The 16,765-nt window shown below is 43.8% G+C and overlaps 1 protein-coding gene across 4 annotated transcripts in view; it reads right to left on the bottom strand.

Moving 5' to 3' along the window:
- Nucleotides 1-3,019: 3,019 nt before the first annotated feature.
- usp32 (ubiquitin specific peptidase 32) overlaps nt 3,020-16,765 on the bottom strand; it is a 66,849-nt gene continuing 53,103 nt past the window's right edge. For 2 of the 4 annotated variants that reach the window (XM_074679249.1, XM_074679251.1), the window contains exons 17-34: nt 16,378-16,535; nt 16,194-16,275; nt 16,017-16,091; nt 15,800-15,938; nt 15,480-15,585; nt 14,082-14,255; nt 13,486-13,660; nt 13,257-13,408; nt 11,618-11,729; nt 11,280-11,479; nt 10,935-11,119; nt 10,531-10,617; nt 9,941-10,061; nt 7,590-7,781; nt 6,782-7,007; nt 6,046-6,503; nt 5,154-5,246; nt 3,020-5,009 (exon numbers count right to left, since the gene is read on the bottom strand). In XM_074679249.1, coding sequence (XP_074535350.1) covers nt 4,836-5,009; nt 5,154-5,246; nt 6,046-6,503; nt 6,782-7,007; nt 7,590-7,781; nt 9,941-10,061; nt 10,531-10,617; nt 10,935-11,119; nt 11,280-11,479; nt 11,618-11,729; nt 13,257-13,408; nt 13,486-13,660; nt 14,082-14,255; nt 15,480-15,585; nt 15,800-15,938; nt 16,017-16,091; nt 16,194-16,275; nt 16,378-16,535 — 2,909 coding nt within the window. In that variant the 3' untranslated portion in view covers nt 3,020-4,835. The remainder of the gene's footprint in view (nt 5,010-5,153; nt 5,247-6,045; nt 6,504-6,781; nt 7,008-7,589; nt 7,782-9,940; nt 10,062-10,530; nt 10,618-10,934; nt 11,120-11,279; nt 11,480-11,617; nt 11,730-13,256; nt 13,409-13,485; nt 13,661-14,081; nt 14,256-15,479; nt 15,586-15,799; nt 15,939-16,016; nt 16,092-16,193; nt 16,276-16,377; nt 16,536-16,765) is intronic. The other 2 variants (XM_074679250.1, XM_074679252.1) reach the window with 1 other exon arrangement.

The raw sequence follows: 16,765 nt of genomic DNA, 5'->3' as shown, positions 1-16,765 counted from the left end.
CAGAGACCCTGAGTGTGGTTTCCCCTTTCCTCTGCAGACAGACTCAGACTCACTGCAGACACTCTTACTGTGCAGAGAAGACGTCGAGGATGAGGACGAGGAGCTTTAAATGAGACAAACTGAGACTACAGCTGAGCAGGAAGCTCTGGGAGAGGATCAACAGCTCATTTTAATGTTTCCTCTGACTGTCACATTTTTCATGTTGCCTTCACCAGAGTGCAGCTTCCTAACTTCAGGTGTTTGTCACTGCCGGGCACAGACTTTCGGCTTTGTAACTCTTCTTTTCTCTATTTTTTTTTTTTTTTTATAAATACAAAAAACAAAACAAAACAAAACAAAACAAAACAAAACAAAACAAAACAAAACAAAGCAAAACAAAAAACCAAGCCAGCCCCATTGGAAAAACTGTAACTCACCAAACACCAGTGTCCATCTGTAAAATAGATGAACCAAAGAAAAAACCAAGCTCTAATGATTAAAAAAATTGGATTTTATTTTTTTTGTAAACTAAAATCTTGTGATCTGAAATAATAAACAAAAATCCAAATCTGTTGCTTAGTAATAAATATTTTTTAAGTTTTGATAAAACAGTTCCCATTTTCAATAACTATGACTCACCATCTTGCAATATTATTATTATAATGACATTATATAGGGACATTTTTTGTAATTCTGACTTTTTATCTTTATTATGTCTAATTTTTTGTAAAACTTGTTAAACCAACACTTACTCATTTTAGCTTTTTTAATCACTTAAATATGACTTTCACTCTGTATTCGTCTCACTGGTGTTTAAGTACACTCTTACTGTAGCCTCTGTCTGAAACAATATGTTTTAGATGCTGTCTCTTTAAGGCTCCACGCTCCACAAACCCTCTTCACTCTGATTGGTCAGCCCCCAGGAGGCCTGCTGGGGGGGCAGAGCTTTGGGGAACCATCACTTAAGTATCATTTTAATGGAAGTTGCTTGTCCTGCCCTGATAAGTTTGATTTGTACTGTTTTATTTTCAAATCAAATCTAACATTTCAAACAGCAAAGTTCTTAAATAAAAAATGCTCCATGTGAAACTATTGAAAACAATAAAAGCAGATGTGTCAGTCTGTGGCGGTCGTTTCCTCTGCAGTATTTAATTTGTTGCTTGAGTATTTTGTTACAGATCAACAGTTTCACTCCATATACAACTACGAGGACAGTATTTTGTACAGTTCATATTCAAATACATCATTTTCATTGGCTTATTTACAAAACAGATTTTTATGTACATGTTTCATGTCAGTGCGATGTCGCTCTCTTTCAACAAACACATTACAAAAACAGTTCTTTAAATTAACTCCTCTTCAGACCCCACAGAGATGAACTTAAATAAAAAGTGGCTACAGACACTGACAGACAGCTCAGTAGTAGATTGCACTGCCTGCCGACACTCCAATAGTCTTCTGTGGGCGGGGAAATGGGAGGGGCTTATCATACAGTCTTTGTGGTTCATATGTTTGGTCTGATTTCAGCGTCCAAGCTCAGTCTTTTCAAAGTTCTGCTGAAATCAACCCTGACTTTGAGTTTTTGCTAATACAGTTCAAGCTACAGGTATGTTAGCTTAGCATCACACAGGCAGCCGTTTTAGGGTCATTCACAGCCAAAACAAGACAATTTGACAGCTATTGCACCTTTAAAATGAAGCAAACATTACAAACTGAGTTCTCAAGAGACGTTTCTTTTTCCCTTTGAGCCATATGGTGACGTTTGAAACAGACTTATCCACGAGGGGACGAGGGAAGGAAAGGAAACGAGCCAAGCAAGCAGACATAAATAGCACTCATCTGTACATTTCCATTTGTTCAACAAATGTGAAGAAAAATAAAGTTTCATTCAGTGACATTTCTCTCCAAATACATCCACATCAACAACACTTCCTCCTCATAAATACAGCAGCTAAAAAAGGGGCAAACACAAAGGGAGCGGGGGATTCTCCTGTGATCCAGGAGACAGAGAGGGGATCATTTTACAACCGTCTGCTGCTTCTTCTGTTCACAGTGATTAGACAGAGCCCGAGGAGCTCCACACAACTGCTACACACCAGACTGGAGTCCACATAGCAGGAATACGTGTTTGTTCTTCAGACAGACGCAGAATAAAGCGGGGAAGAGAAGCAGACTCAGAGCTTACGGAGAGATGTAAGGGGTCCAGACTCAGACTGCTGCAGCTCTCAACAGGACAACAAACCACCTGAGATTAGTGGAGTATTTGAAGGTACTTTTTGGGGGAATTCATCAACCAAAATTTCCACCCATCTGACCTTAAAACATTTTTGCATGATATCAAGTATGATATGATTATGACACACAAATCGTGATGACACAGAATTAAGGATTTGGTTTGGAGGAGATCTTTCATGGTGCACAAAACAAAACAGATTTAAAACTTATCCACAGAAGTTTGAGGTCTGTTTAACACAAACACAAAGAATTTAGGGTTGTTGTTTTTACCACTTAAAAAAAGGAGAAATTCTCTAATTTGAGGTGAAAAATATCTGATGATTGGCCTCAAAGAAGTGACTTAAACCCTCCCACCATGGATGGTGAAAGATGTAGCCGGTATAAAAAAGCTGCAGTTCCTGGAGTTTCCCCAGGCTGGCTGCAAAAGCTGAGAGTCCTGTTTTGTGCCAAGTTAAAAAACGAGCCATTATACAGCCAAGTGAACTGTGTTTACAGTCTGGAACAGGAAAGAGCTTTGGGTTTGCAGATCAGATATTTATTCCTCCACACTGCAAAGAAACTTAGTGCTTTATGCATTAGTGAAGAAAAGAATTGTGCAAGACTTGTGTGTAACTATGACAGGTTAGGGGCAGAGCTGGGTGAATGGACAGGTGGGTGCGCTGTAGCTGCTGAAAGGTGCCGACCTGCAGAAGCTAAAAGGTGGCGTCGTAGTGGGGTTGGCATGCATGTGTCTGCAAACAGTACATGGAGCCAAGTGCTGCGTGAGTTCAGCTGTAGATTAGCTGCCGTGTGCCTTTTTCACACGCACGCACACGCACCACACAAGTTTAAATGTTAGCTGTGTGGTCGTTTTCTTCAGCAGACTTTTTCACTGGATGAAACCATCTTCTGTTTTTCCCATTAACAGTGCAGACTTCTGCAGCATCCTTTTTAAGATCATGTTCTCTGACAGGGAGAGCTTTGCTGAGATTTCCAGGAAACTTTCTGGCATTCAAGTTGGAAAAAGGTGGGCAGTGACTGAAAGAACAGCCACTTAAACTCCAGTTAAGTGTCTCAGGTGCTTGATTACAGCCTTTAAGTTGCGTTACAGTGGATCACCGGCTTCACAGGAGAGTGTTGAGACTGAGGGAGCATCACTGTCGCTCTCCCCTGATACGTAATGTGCATCTTACTGAGACACCATACAAGTATTGAAAGTTTTTTGTTATTTGCCGACTTATTTCTAAAAGTTTTTAGTATGCAGATTTTTAAAGAGCTTCAGTTGTGACGGAGCGCAGATACAAGACCCACTGGGCAAACAAACTGCTCCTTCTTTTGGTTGATTTGACACGTTTTGACACAACAGAGCATAAAAATAACTATTATACTGGTTTGAAACACCTAGGTCTCTAAAATTTAAAAAGACAAAAATTTTGTTCTTTGAGTTTCCAGAATGAAAACAGGTCAGTAGTGTTTCTCTGGAGTGTGTGGAGTAAATCTGGATACTGAGGAGAAGTTTTGCTTCATAAAATAAGAGTTTTTTGTCCGGACCACAACAGGTGAGAGCTGCAGCAGGTGACAGGTGTTTTACAGGCTGTAAAATAACCTGAACCCCTCTCTGATATAAGCCTGAAGCTGCTCCTCACACATTCAGAAACAGAAAATCAACAAAAAAAAGAACAACAGCAACAACAAACTGTAGAATGAAAAACAAAACCTGAACAGATACTGAATCATATTCTCGTAGCGTCTCTTTTGAACCATGGCACCTGTCCTCATCAAACACAGAGCAGCACTGAAGCGTTCTGAGTTTCAGGGGAAATATGGGAACAATTGCACTAAATAGCACTGGTATTTGGCAGCTGCAGGGTTAAACACTCTTCCTCTCACACCTCAGGGAGTGTGAGAGTGAAGCTAAATGAAATGTGTGTACCATGACTCCTAGGAAGCATTTATCAGAATAATACTGACGCAGAAGTTTGGGGGGTTGGCCGACGCTGCGTGAAGCGATGAGGTAGCGTATGAATGAAGTGACACTATAGCTAGTAAAAGCTTTGGAGAAGCACTTTTTTTAAAACATCAGCAAAAGATTCCACAGATAAGATGGTGGACTTAAGCATTACGCTGCCCAGTCGCATCAGATCTGACAGAGACACTGAATCCAACCATCGGCCTGAAACACACCTGGAATCTTCTCCTTCCTCCTCAGGTGAGACGTCTGGGCGTGGGTCACATGATAACTTGGGGAGTAAGCATTGTTTCAGCTCCACATCACAGGTGATAAATGCAGAGTTAGATTTCATGACTTGCTGGCATACATTCAGAGATGTGTTAGTATGCGGTTAATGTTGCGTATGTGCGTTATGGCGAGGGTGGTCACACACAGGGAGTAGCAGGACGAGAGGCAGGAGGGGGAGGGGTTTGCTTGTCAGGCTCAGCAAAGTGCGCCAGTTTAGTGCTTTCACCAGGGCTTCATTGTCGTCTTGGTAAACGTTTGTACTAATCCATGTTTGCGATCAAGAGTAGAACTCAACATGAGCGAGCTCTGACTCTTTGTTAGCAGTTTGAGATCAGATGGATCTGGATCAGTCTGGTGCTTCCTGCTCAAAGCAGGAGGTGAAGTCCCGGCTGATGGAAGACGATCACTGGAGGACGCAGTACTTCCTGTAGTCCGACTCGAAGTCCTCGTCCATGCTACTGGTGTCGGCCATCTTCTTGCCGTCGATCTTTGGCAGGAACTGGGAGTACTCAACACCTTGCTGCTCGTAGAAGAGGATGTAGGCCGAGTCGGTGTCGATCTCCTCGGAGTGAACCTCCTGCAGGGAGAAACACAAGGAGGTTGTGCATTAAGCACAGTCAGAAGATTCAGGGACAGAAGGAAAAACATGAATAACCAGACAATGATCAAAACAAATAATAACACATCTGGGATCAGACCGTGCGGGGTCTGTGAGGCTCACCTTACAGCTGCTGTCGTTGTAACAGTACCATTTCTCGTTGGGGTTTTTGGCATACGTCACATAGTGGCCTCCTCCCATGATTCCTGAATGGCACTGAAGACACAAAAAGGAAGAAGAGGAAGTTGTGAGCAGAAAGTTGACAATGGATTAGTGGTGAAACAACTTTATGAATGCTTCATGCGATGCTTCAGCCGACAGGCACTAACCAGTCTGTCATAGCTGCAAAGTACCATAATGACTCAATATGAGAGCCCTTTTTTAAAGCATGATCCCTCTTCTGACTAATTTTAAGAGAAAGAAATTAATTTCTTTTTCTGTCTCCATACGTCAGTCCAGTGTCAGCTGTTTAATGTCTCTGCTGCATTAATAACCATTATCTTAAAATAATTATCATAACCTCGCCCACTTTAAAGTCTCTTTGACTTTAAAGTGGCAGTACATAGCTTCAATTTTCCAATCTTGTTTTATTGAAAATCATTGAACAATAGCTGTGAAACAATTAAATCTTTATGTTTTGACTTAAACAACCAATAAAGTGTCCTGAGTTTTAGGTCTCAGAGCAAAAAGCAACAATGGCTGGTTATCAAACCTTCCCGAAGATATAAAAGATCAGTCTCACTGATCACTGATTCCCCCAAAATTAAGGAAATCGGTACCAAATGATCGGCCAACTGATCGATCAGTGCACGTCTAGTATAAAGACACTAAGGGTAATAATTTAAAGCTGGAGGCAAAAAGAAAAACTATAAGAGAATGAACTTTGACTGAGTTGCCCCCTGATGTTACGTTGCAGCCATTTCAGCCTGTTAAGGTTGCAGACTGAGGCAACAAACAGGAGCGAGACCCAAACTTTTATACTGAGGTGTGTGTCTCTGATCTGTGTGTCTCTTACTGATATTGCATAGAGGTTGTAGATGGCATCCAGACACATGTTGTCCCTGTGCTGCAGCAGAGAGTTTTCAGGGTCCACGCTGCTCTCCGTGCTGCAGTCTGAGCTCAGCCCGTTGCTCTCTCCATTCACCAGAACCACATCACAGTGGCTGCTGGACGCCTCCGTGCTGCTCAGAGACTCTAACGTGATCCTGTCCCCTGATTCAGGCCGGCTCAGCACCATTGTCCCTGCCGTGCTGCCCTCCGTGTCTGCCTGTGATGCTCCGTCTCGTGACTCACAGTCAGGATTGGCGGCTCCGTCTAGGCTCTCTTTGCTGTTGGAGAGGCGGTGTCTGCTGCCCAGTTGAGGGAGGCGTAGCCGGCCTGTTCTGCGGCCTCCTGAGCTGGTTTTTGGGCTGCAGGAGGGGCTGCTGGTCTGGCTCAGAGAAGGTGCTGACTTTCTGCTCGAGGCGGGAGAAGCTGTGAGGAAACCACAGAGTTCATTTAACATCCTGTGCAGCTGGGTCAGAGGCTGCGCTCCTTTTTATCACTTTGGTTGGTTCAGTTTCACACAGTCACACTCTCACCATCAAACAATAGGTGATAAAAATAAGAGCACGTGTCTCTTTAACTCCTCTCTCCTTTCATAATCCTGTTTAAGTCCTTCAGAGGTGCTGATTTGAAACAGACTGAGATTTTTATCAAAGCCTCCTAAACGTGTGGGAGAGCAAAGAAAATCAGTGATCTACATGTCGTACCTTTGTTGAGATGGCAGAAGCCAGCGGGGGCAGAGATGGAGGACAGGTTGTCCTCTCCGACCCTTAGCAGGTCCTCACTCTCGCTGCGGGAGTGCAGACAGTGCTGCTCCAGGTCTCTGGGGGCCAGGAAGGCGCTGGGGTCAAAGTTCTCCCTCGGAAACTTTACAATCTTTTGAGACTTGATCCAGCGGCCGTTCACGAACTGGAAGCGCTTCAGGTGGACGATCTAAGGAGCAGAAAATGTAACGTCAATATTCAAGTCTCCTGTTCATGCGCACACAAAAGCCCTGTTTCCACCAAGCAGTCCAGTTTAGTTCAGTACGGTTTGGCACAGTTTGGTACAGTTAAACATGATCCCGCTTGCGTTTCCACAGCAAACTGTGCCCTCTCACGGCGTGTAAGTCGCAGCTGTTGAACAATAGAATGGTACTGTAGCGGCGCGACACAGTTTACTCTTGCTAATAAATCCAACAAAGAAGAAAAACGCGACACAGTAAACAAAGAGCATAGATGGAAGACATGCAACATTTCATCCTCTCTGTGATTGGCATATAGCTCTTGATACAAAGAACAATCAAGTTTTGTTTCAGAGAAGTCTGTGTGCCGTTGGGAGAAATGCACCCATACGAAAGAGTCCCAAAAAGTGGGATGGCTCGTCTCAGTTATTTGGGAATACGTCCCGGGAGAAGTCAGTGGAAACGCCACAAAATGCGTGCCGTACTGATACAAAACAAACAGGTCTGCTTGGTGGAAACGCGGCTAAATAGAACAGTGGGTCTAAAAGAGAGAGAAGAAAGTGGACCCGCACCAGGATGGGGGGCAGCCTCCACAGGTCCAGCTTCTTTGTGGCGAGCCGGTGCGTCTTGCACTTGGAGCAGTAGTAGAGCTCATCCTCACCCAGCTCCTCCTCGCTGGTGAAGGCCTTCAGACAGCTGTCCAAGCTGATGGGTTCAGCCTGCGCTCTGCGGGACTGCTCCACACTGCAGTGCTCCTCCACGATCTGCAGGGGGAGACACAGACCAAGGTGGTTATGGTGTTATCTGTCTCTCTCAGCTTTCTGCTACAGCTGTGAGACTTTTTTGATGAAGAACAGGGGCTGAATGGCGTTATTAGGGAAAATGTTGTGTTCCCAAAATAAACATCAAGAGAACAGAAGAATAATCTCTGCTTTGTGGTTTATCGCTGTCACTGAGTAGGATTTGGCACAGGTCAAATGTTGAAATAATCAACAAAGAAGAACAAGTGTAGCAATAAAGTGACCCTGAGTGCACACAGAGGGATTTTCTCTTTTTAGTTTGATCCTAAAAACTTTTGCAGGAGTTCAACTAAAGGAAAAAACATGTCATAGAGTGCTTTAAGGTTTCTTAATGTCACTCTGCAGCTGACTGAACTGATGCAGCAGCTCACTACTGACATCATGTGGTCAGAGTCAAAGGGTCAGAGTCAGAGAGTCAGAGTCAAAGGGTCAGAGTCAGAGGGTCAGAGTCAAAGGGTCAAAGTCAGATGTTCAGAGTCAGAGGGTCAGGGTTAAATGGTCAGAGTCAAAGGGTCAGAGTCAAAGGGTCATAGTCAAAGGGTCAGAGTCAGAGGGTCAGAATCAAAAGGTCAGAGTCAAAGGGTCAAAGTCAAATGGTCAGGGTCAGAGTCAGAGGGTCAGAATCAAAAGGTCAGAGTCAAAGGGTCAAAGTCAAAGGGTCAGGGTCAGAGTCAAATGGTCAGAGTCAGCAGGTCAGAATCTGAGGGTCAGAGTCAGCAGGTCAGAATCAAAGGGTCAGAGTCAAATGGTCAGAGTCAGAGGGTCAAAGTAAGATGGTCAGAGTCAAATGGTAAGAGTCAGATGGTCACAGTCCAAGGGTCAAAGTCAGATGGTAAGAGTCAGAGGGTCAGAGTCAAATGGTCAGAGTCTGATGGTTAGAATCAGAGGGTCAGAGTCAAACGGTAAGAGTCAGATGGTCACAGTCCAAGGGTCAAAGTCAGATGGTAAGAGTCAGAGGGTCAGAGTCAAATGGTCAGAGTCTGATGAGTAGAATCAGAAGGTCATATTAAGATGGTCAGAGTCAAAGGGTCAGAGTCAGATGGCTAGAGTCAAAGGGTCAGAGTCAGAGGGTCAAAGTCAAAGGGTCAGAGTTCGAGAGTCAAAAGGTCAGAGGCATATGGTCACGGTCAAAGGGTCAAAGTCAGATGGACAGAGTCAAAGGGTCATAGTCAGATGGTCAGAGTCAGATGTTTTGAGTTAAAGGGTCAGAGTCTGAGGGTCAGAGTCAGATGTTTGGAGTTAAAGGGTCAGAGTCTGAGGGTCAGAGGGGGTAGGCAGTGGTTCAGTCCGTAGGGACTTGGGTTTGTGACTGAGAGGTCACTGGTACAAACCCTAACATGGACCAAGATTGGGAATTAGGCTGATAGCTGAAGAGGAGTCAGCATAATTTTCTGAACACTGCCGAGGTGCCCTTGGACAAGGCACCATGCCCCTCAACTGCTCAATGCTCAATGAAATTGTGAATTGTAAAACTGTAAAAAGTGTCTCAATTGTATCAGTTTGTGATCTGCAGAATTATACAGCTGACAAAAAGGAATGATAAATGTATATACTTTTAAACTGTGCTGAAAAAGTCTGGAAAAACCCCCCACAGGGATTTAATCCAGATGCTTCAAAGTACATTTCAGAGCTCAGTCTGTGTGTAATAAAAGCAGGTACCTTCCCACTGAAGACTTTTTAACTCATGTAAGCTCAACCTGTTCATAAATGTTGTTTTTGGTTAAGTAAAGGCACCACAGCATCCACCTTTGCTTCCTCAAATGTTTCAAATTTTTCAAAATATTTCTGAGTTCTTATTTGATGTCTTTAAAGGAGAATGCACTTTTCCACTATCAATATTTCTCTGTAGCTGAGAATAGATGGGGGAAGCAGCTAAATAAAAGACTATAGCAACATCTTGCACCATGATTTCCAGATGAACTTAGAATTCTTTAAAGGTTTCTGTACATATTAACAGGGGAAGAATCTCTCAGTTGGAGCAGTAAGAGCTGGAGACATGAGAATAAAATGTTGAGCTTCCTGGAGATCGATGAGACAGTCAGAGAAAAACTGTGACTGAGGAACATAATGCAAGAGAAGTATACAGAATGAGTGGAGTTTTTTGTGTGCATGTGTGTGTTTACCCTCTCCTGGGACGTCTGGTAGCGGAGGTGCAGGGCGGTTGGGTCCCAGTCCACTGCGATGTAAGCGTTTCCTACAGACGCTCTGTCGTCACAACACTCTACAGTACAACCTCGACAGAACCTGCACACAAATGATGGAAGAAGACTCACATGTGAGACCCTGGATTTAAACAACTGTTTAAATAAATAATGAATAAAGGTAAACTATGAGAATGTAAAACAAGAATGAGAAAACTGTTGTGTAAAAATACAGAAAAGTGAGAAACAGAAGAATTGTGTTTATAATAACACTGAGGACTTGAGACTCCACCGTGACTGAAGGTTTGGTGACTCAACATCAACACTGGTCCATGCAAGAAGAAAACCTGCAGTCTAAAACTGGCATCATGTGCAGTATGTAGACTGCGTGACGCACTGGAATGCCATGCAAAGACTATGAAGCTGCAAAAAGGTTGCTCTGTTTTAAATGTTAAGTGTGAAAGCAGAAAAAAGGTTCTTGCAGCATATTCTGTTGGTTCTGCGTTTAAAAAAAGGTCTAAAGTCTCATGACCCTCAGACAGATTCATCTGTATGCTGTGAAACGGTCTTACCTGTACCAGGGGCACCAGGCACACGAGTTCCCTTCTTTCCCTACAACCCGTAAGGTGAAGGGGTATTGGTAACCCATACTGTCGTCACTGCAGAGTCAGGGGAGGAGAAACAGACTCATGTTACTGAAGGTCAGAGTGGCTGGCATGGTTTCTATACACACTTTGTTGTTGTTGTGGATTACAGCCAACAGAACGTTATCAAACGGTTTTATTTAGGGAATTTGTCGTAAATAAACTGAACAAAGAAGTATTAATGGATCCGGCTTTAGGTCCCTGATAGAGATCAGTCCTCATTCCTGATAGTCCGGATCAGCAGAGGCCAATCCTAATGATCTTTACTTCAGTGCGTTCCACCATGACCCCACTTTATCCTTCACTAACTCCCTCTATCTCTGTCAGCATACCAGTCCTGGGCATGGTTGCTGGCTTCCTGTGGGGGCAGCGGGCTCGCCAGGCGGGACACTTGTATCCAGACGGCATCATACAGATCCTTCTTGCTGGTGTGGACGGTGCAGGGGACGATGAGTGGCATCCCGAAGAGACTGGGACGATTCTTCTGAGAGGACAGGAAGTACAGCTCCGAACGCATCTGCAGAAAGACCCCAAACATGGGAGTTAGGAGCGCAGAAATCACTCTGTTATGATTTAAAAATCTCTGACAGCATGAAGCACCACACTTCATTACAGCTTTATCTAACAGGGCCACAACATGCAGACTTTTGTGCATCACTACATGAAAAACCTCTCACCATCTTCCTGTGCATGGCGATGATGTAGCCGATGAACGGGCTTTCCTGCACAGGAGTGATGTGTCCGTTTGCAACACCGTTAGCAAGCGGCGTCTCAGGGCTGCAGGGAACAACCGTGCTGGGTCCTCCGTTAGGGATGAGGACAGGTTTGTTTCCCAGAATCCCATTCGCAGCTGAACCGTTAGCAATGGGGGTGATGTCTGAAGAAGAAACGCATGATGAGAATTTTTAGAAAACCAAAGCCTTTAAAGTCCCCTTACTTAAAGATAAAACAGATTTTATTAGGTTCGTTTAGAAGGATGAGTGTAAGGATGAAGTGTTAATGGAAACAGACTCACCTGTCAGTGTTGGTGAGCTTAGTGATGTCGGCGACCCGGGTACGGGGATCTCAAACGCACACAGGAAGCCGTTAACAGACAGACGAACCTTCTGGTTGTCCTGAGGGAAGTTCTGAACACGAAAGGTTCAAACATTAGACAGCAGCAGCTTACAGGAGAGACCACTGACAACAATGTCTTCTGTTTAACCCTCAGGTGTAGCATCACTGTTAACATCAAACTAAAGCTCCTGTGAGGGGTTTTACCGACAAGATTTATTATCCCACACTGTCGAATTAGAGTTTCAAACTGCATGAGGTAGCTGTCTATACAATAAAATGCACACAGCAGAAACTTTGCAGCAAGACTTTGTCTTGAGATTTTCAATATGAAACACATTTGACTGTAGAAAGGCAGGATGACCTTCTCTGACATAGACCATGACTGATGGCTTGGCCTTGTGGTTAGGTTGCATCCATGTAGCAGTTGGCCTGGGTTCGCTTCCAGCCAGAGGCCTACCTCACATCACTCCTCCTAACTCTATCCTGGTGTCCTGCTCTGTCCACTGTCTGATTTTCTTTAAAGTAAGGTGTAAAAGCCCAAAAATGTAACTTTAAAGAAAGAAAAAAAGGAGCAGACAGATAAAAAGGTATGACCTTGTCCACAAGGGGAAGTAAAACAAAGTTTCACTTCTGAGCTTACAAGAGGGTTTTTCGGTCTGCTAATTTTGGCGCCCCCTGTGTATGGCACCTCTAATCTTTTTTTTCCTGATCTAGTCCTGTTATTTTTGAAGTTTAGAGACAAAGTAATCTCACCTGGCTTGGTTTTTTTCAAAATAGTGAAACGTGTCACTCGCTGCGAATATTTCTGTAAAAATTGTAAACACTATGAAGAACATATTGCCACACTTGGCAATCAAAGGCAAAAAAGCCTTTAAAAAACAAAAAACTAAAAAAGAGGAAGAAATGGAAACACTGCACTGACACTGACTGTATTTACCATCAACCTTCAGCAGTGGTTACAAGCACTAAAAATATGTGATTAGAAATCATAAAGTTTATCACTGAGGGTCTTATTTTGCTTTTTTAAGGTTATTAGTTTCATCTAAAAACTTCACATAGGATCTCTAAATTCAGCATTTTAAGGTTGAGACGTTCTGGGTGAAGACAAGACTTTTAGGAGACATTATTTCCTAACCCCGAGCCTTCACATACAACAGACTGACACCAGCCAGCCTTCACTTCACGTGTTAGTCGCTGAGCTGTGCCTGCCTGTGATCCTTGCTCAGCTGCATTGAATGACTGTTATTTAAACGCTCAGAGAGCTGCTTCAGTTTCCTGCTGTGTCCAAAAAATAGGCCCTCAGCTAAAAATAGACAGATACGCCTTTTTGCAGAGCAACAGCAATTAGATTAGTGATATTTACACTAATCCAGCTGGCCTCTTTCTGAGCCAGAGGACCTGCAGCGACCGCAGGAACGCAAGGAAGCTTGTTTAGGAGGAACAACGGCACTGGGAGAGGTGAACCATGGCGTTAATATGAGTGAATCCCAGCAGATACTTCCAGCCTGAAATGTGTGGTTTAAGGATGGGTGTGTTCCTCAGTCTTTATATTAACAGCTGCACTTTCTGAGCCTGCATCAGAACCTGTGCATGCATACCTTGATGTTGGAGTTGTGGACCTCAGCCAACAGAATCTGCTCTGGCTTCAAGCTGCAGAGCTCACTCAGCTGTTTCTTCAGCCCCGTGTACTTCTCGTCCATGTTCAGCCTCAGGCCGTAACGAACAGGAGTGGAGCCGTCCAGTTTGATCACTACAATACAACAAAATGTTACACATGGGTATCATTTTACTGTTCAGGTGACCAGCAGCTCCCTCCCTCCTCCTTACCTGTGATCTCCAGGTGCATGGAGCTGTCCATGGGCAGCGGCAGGGACAGGAAGTTGAAGGGGTCGAAGCGAGCGCTGATGTGTCCGCAGGTCTTACACTTCACCTGAGACTTGAGCTGACCGTGGAACAGATCCACTACGATGGAGCGGTTCCTGCGCAGGTGGTTCTCCCACGCCTGGAGGAGCAGATACCCACACACACACACACACACACACACACACACACACACACACACACACACACACACACACACACACACACACACACACACACACACACACACACACATACACACACACACACAGGAACACACACATGTATATATACCAAGAGTTAAGAGCTGAGATCACACTCTACTAATCCTACAAATCCCTCTCCTCAGGCCAAACACAAAACAAACTTAACTTCAACAGACACAACTGTAAGGCTGCAGGCTGGACGGAAAAAGTCATTTTGTGTTTTTTTAAAACTAATAACTTCATCATCACTTATTTTTAATATTAGTATGAAGAAGTCTGATCCTCCTCTCTTCTGCCACACAGCGCATCAGAGAGTACTTTTTGATGTAATTAAAGATGAGGAGCGTAGCAACTGACCTCAGAGGCCACCTCCCAGTCTGGCCGTCCATCGCTGTCCTTCAGCTCCACGTACGGTTTCTCGTGGACCCGATTGAGGTCTTCATGGAGACCATCCAGCAGGAAGGCGAGCAGCTCCTGGGAGTCCTGCTGCTGGAAGCCGTTAAAACGTGGGGCATATTTTGCTATCGTCCACTGGATGAGAAGAAAGGACATCGTCAGATTTATTGATCAGTGATAGAATTGTATAAAAAAAAAAACCTGAACCGTTCGGTTTTCCTCACTGGGTTTGGGGTTTCTCTTTTCTTCGTATTATAGCTCAGTTTGAAGTGAATGTATGAGTGAGATCATACACATGTGCAACGCTGGTGAAAAATACAGCGGAACAGTTGTGGGGAGGAGTGTGTGTTGTTTACATGAAGAGTGGAGAAGGCAGAGTTAGAGGGTGTGCCTGTGGCAATGTGTTTTTCTGCCATCTGGGAGCACTTTAGATTAGATTTCAGACCCCTCTGGAGAGCTGTTTTAAAGATGACAATTCTTGCGACTTTTCTGGAGTTTAGAGTCTGACGTTAAAGTGTGTTTTGCTTGATTGATTGTGTCTCTCTATATGTACATATATATATCCAAAACACTTATAAAGAGTATCAAAAGATGTGTTTTGATCTCCTGAATGAGCAGCATGTGCTATCATTAGCCCTTCCCCTATCCAAAACACAGACAGTTCTCCTCACTCCAAGCAGATGAAATTGTGTAAGTGCGTGTCTCACTGTGGTCACTTCTGCTGGTCCCAAGCCCAGATAAAGGAGGGGGGATAATTTTTGGACATTAAAAAAACAAGAATGGACAGAAGACAGTTAATTAGTTTTTTCTAAATATATTTATGATGTTGTGTTTTACTGCTTTCTGTCTCCCACCTTATTTCTCTCTCCTACAGAGTCCAATTACATGCAGATGGATTATTATGCTAATTAGACAGCAGCATCATTTAGTGGCTTTTAGTGACTTCTGGGACAGCCAATAGTGACTTTCCTTACTGACACTAGCAATGATTCACTCAGCTTCAATGATGATTTAAATGGGAAACAGCCTCATTCTTTCAGGTGTTTTATGACTATAACTGAATTAATTGATTTAAATAATTTGTTCCTAATGGATACTTAAATTATATGGTAAAAATAAAGATGTTAAAAACAACAACCAAAAACCGTCACTACAAAACCGTGATAGAAACCAAACCATGGGTTTTGTGAACCGTTCTATTCCTAACGCACATCAAGCACATTTTTTTAGAGACATTAGTTTTTGTTAAACATGACTCTTTAGATTTTTGTTTTGTAGTAATTAGATCAACATGTTGATGAAATTTCTCTTCATGGAGCTTTAAAAGTTTCACTGTGAGACAGAGAGGTCCCTGCTCACCCTGAGCTTTAGCGGAGCCACGTTCTTCTGCGTCCCACTCCACAGCTCCATCACCAGGTCACCATAACACTTGGCCATGTGACCTCGCATCCCGATGGGGTTTGTTCTATAACACACACACACACAAACACACACAAACACACACAAACACACACACACACACACACACACACACACACACACACACACACACACACACACACACACACACACACACACACACACACACACACACACACACACACACACACAGCTGTAAGTTAAGTTTCAGATCAAAGACTGGAGGTTTAAATTGCAGAGAACAACAGTTAAACCCTCACCTGTTGAGCTCGTACAGGTGTCTCCCAGAGATGAAGTAGTCAGTGAGTGGCTTAGTGTTGCTCACGCACTGGATGCTTGAGTTCATGAAGCATGTGTTGCCGAGGTTACTGAGGCCTGTGGCGCCTTTTTCTGTGGGGACTGGGATGGAAAGAAAAGATGCACCAATCAGAATCAAGCACAATCGGGATCCACCAATCAGCTTCTGCTGCAGCTCACCTTTGTGTCTGTCCATCTTACTGCTGTTGGCAATGAAAGACATTTCTTCAGGCCAGCTCATGTCTTTGTTCCTGACTGTGGAGGAAGAACATCACATTAAAATCAAAAGAATCTAAAACATCAGTCGTGGTTTATTCTTGAGGGTGACTGAGACTGAAACAGGAAGTTGTTGCCTGCCTTCAATAACCAGCTGCTGCTCATCCTGGATCTTCAGGCTCTCCAGTGTGTGATCTTCATCGTCCAGGAGGGTGAGGTAGTTCTGCAGAGGGGGACACAGACGTTTGATTTACAGAAATCTGACTTCTTACGGATGTTTTAATGATTTGAAAAGTGAAAGACACGGGGGATCTCGGTGGCAGACCTCACTGTTGTAGAGCCAGAGCCTCATGTCCTCCTCTTTGATGCGGAGCCTCTGGGACAGATACAGGTGGATGTCTTTGATGGTGCCCATTCGGCTGAAGCAGCCTGTGTATGCTAAAACTCTCTTCAGAGGAGCGTTTGGTGACGGCACGCTACCTGCTGAGGTCAGAAAAAGAAGAGTCAAAACCTCAACTCACTCTGTGCAGCTGGTTTAAAATGTTTTATTTTTTTGTCTGATTTTATTAAAATCATCAAATCACAGATGCAAACAGGGTTGACTCCCAAAACAGCATTCTGCTGACTGAGGATTAGTTGTAAGAAAGCAGCAAGAAAGGGCTTTACTGTCAATCAGTGCACACTTGATTTGTCAATCAGCTCTGGAGATTTAG

The sequence above is a fragment of the Halichoeres trimaculatus genome, unplaced genomic scaffold, assembly GCF_033239565.1.
Source record: "Halichoeres trimaculatus isolate MK-OKI-2021-1 unplaced genomic scaffold, fHalTri1.1 fHalTri1_scaffold_9, whole genome shotgun sequence".
NCBI lineage: Eukaryota > Metazoa > Chordata > Actinopteri > Labriformes > Labridae > Halichoeres > Halichoeres trimaculatus.
This window is presented reverse-complemented; position numbering and strand designations above follow the sequence as displayed.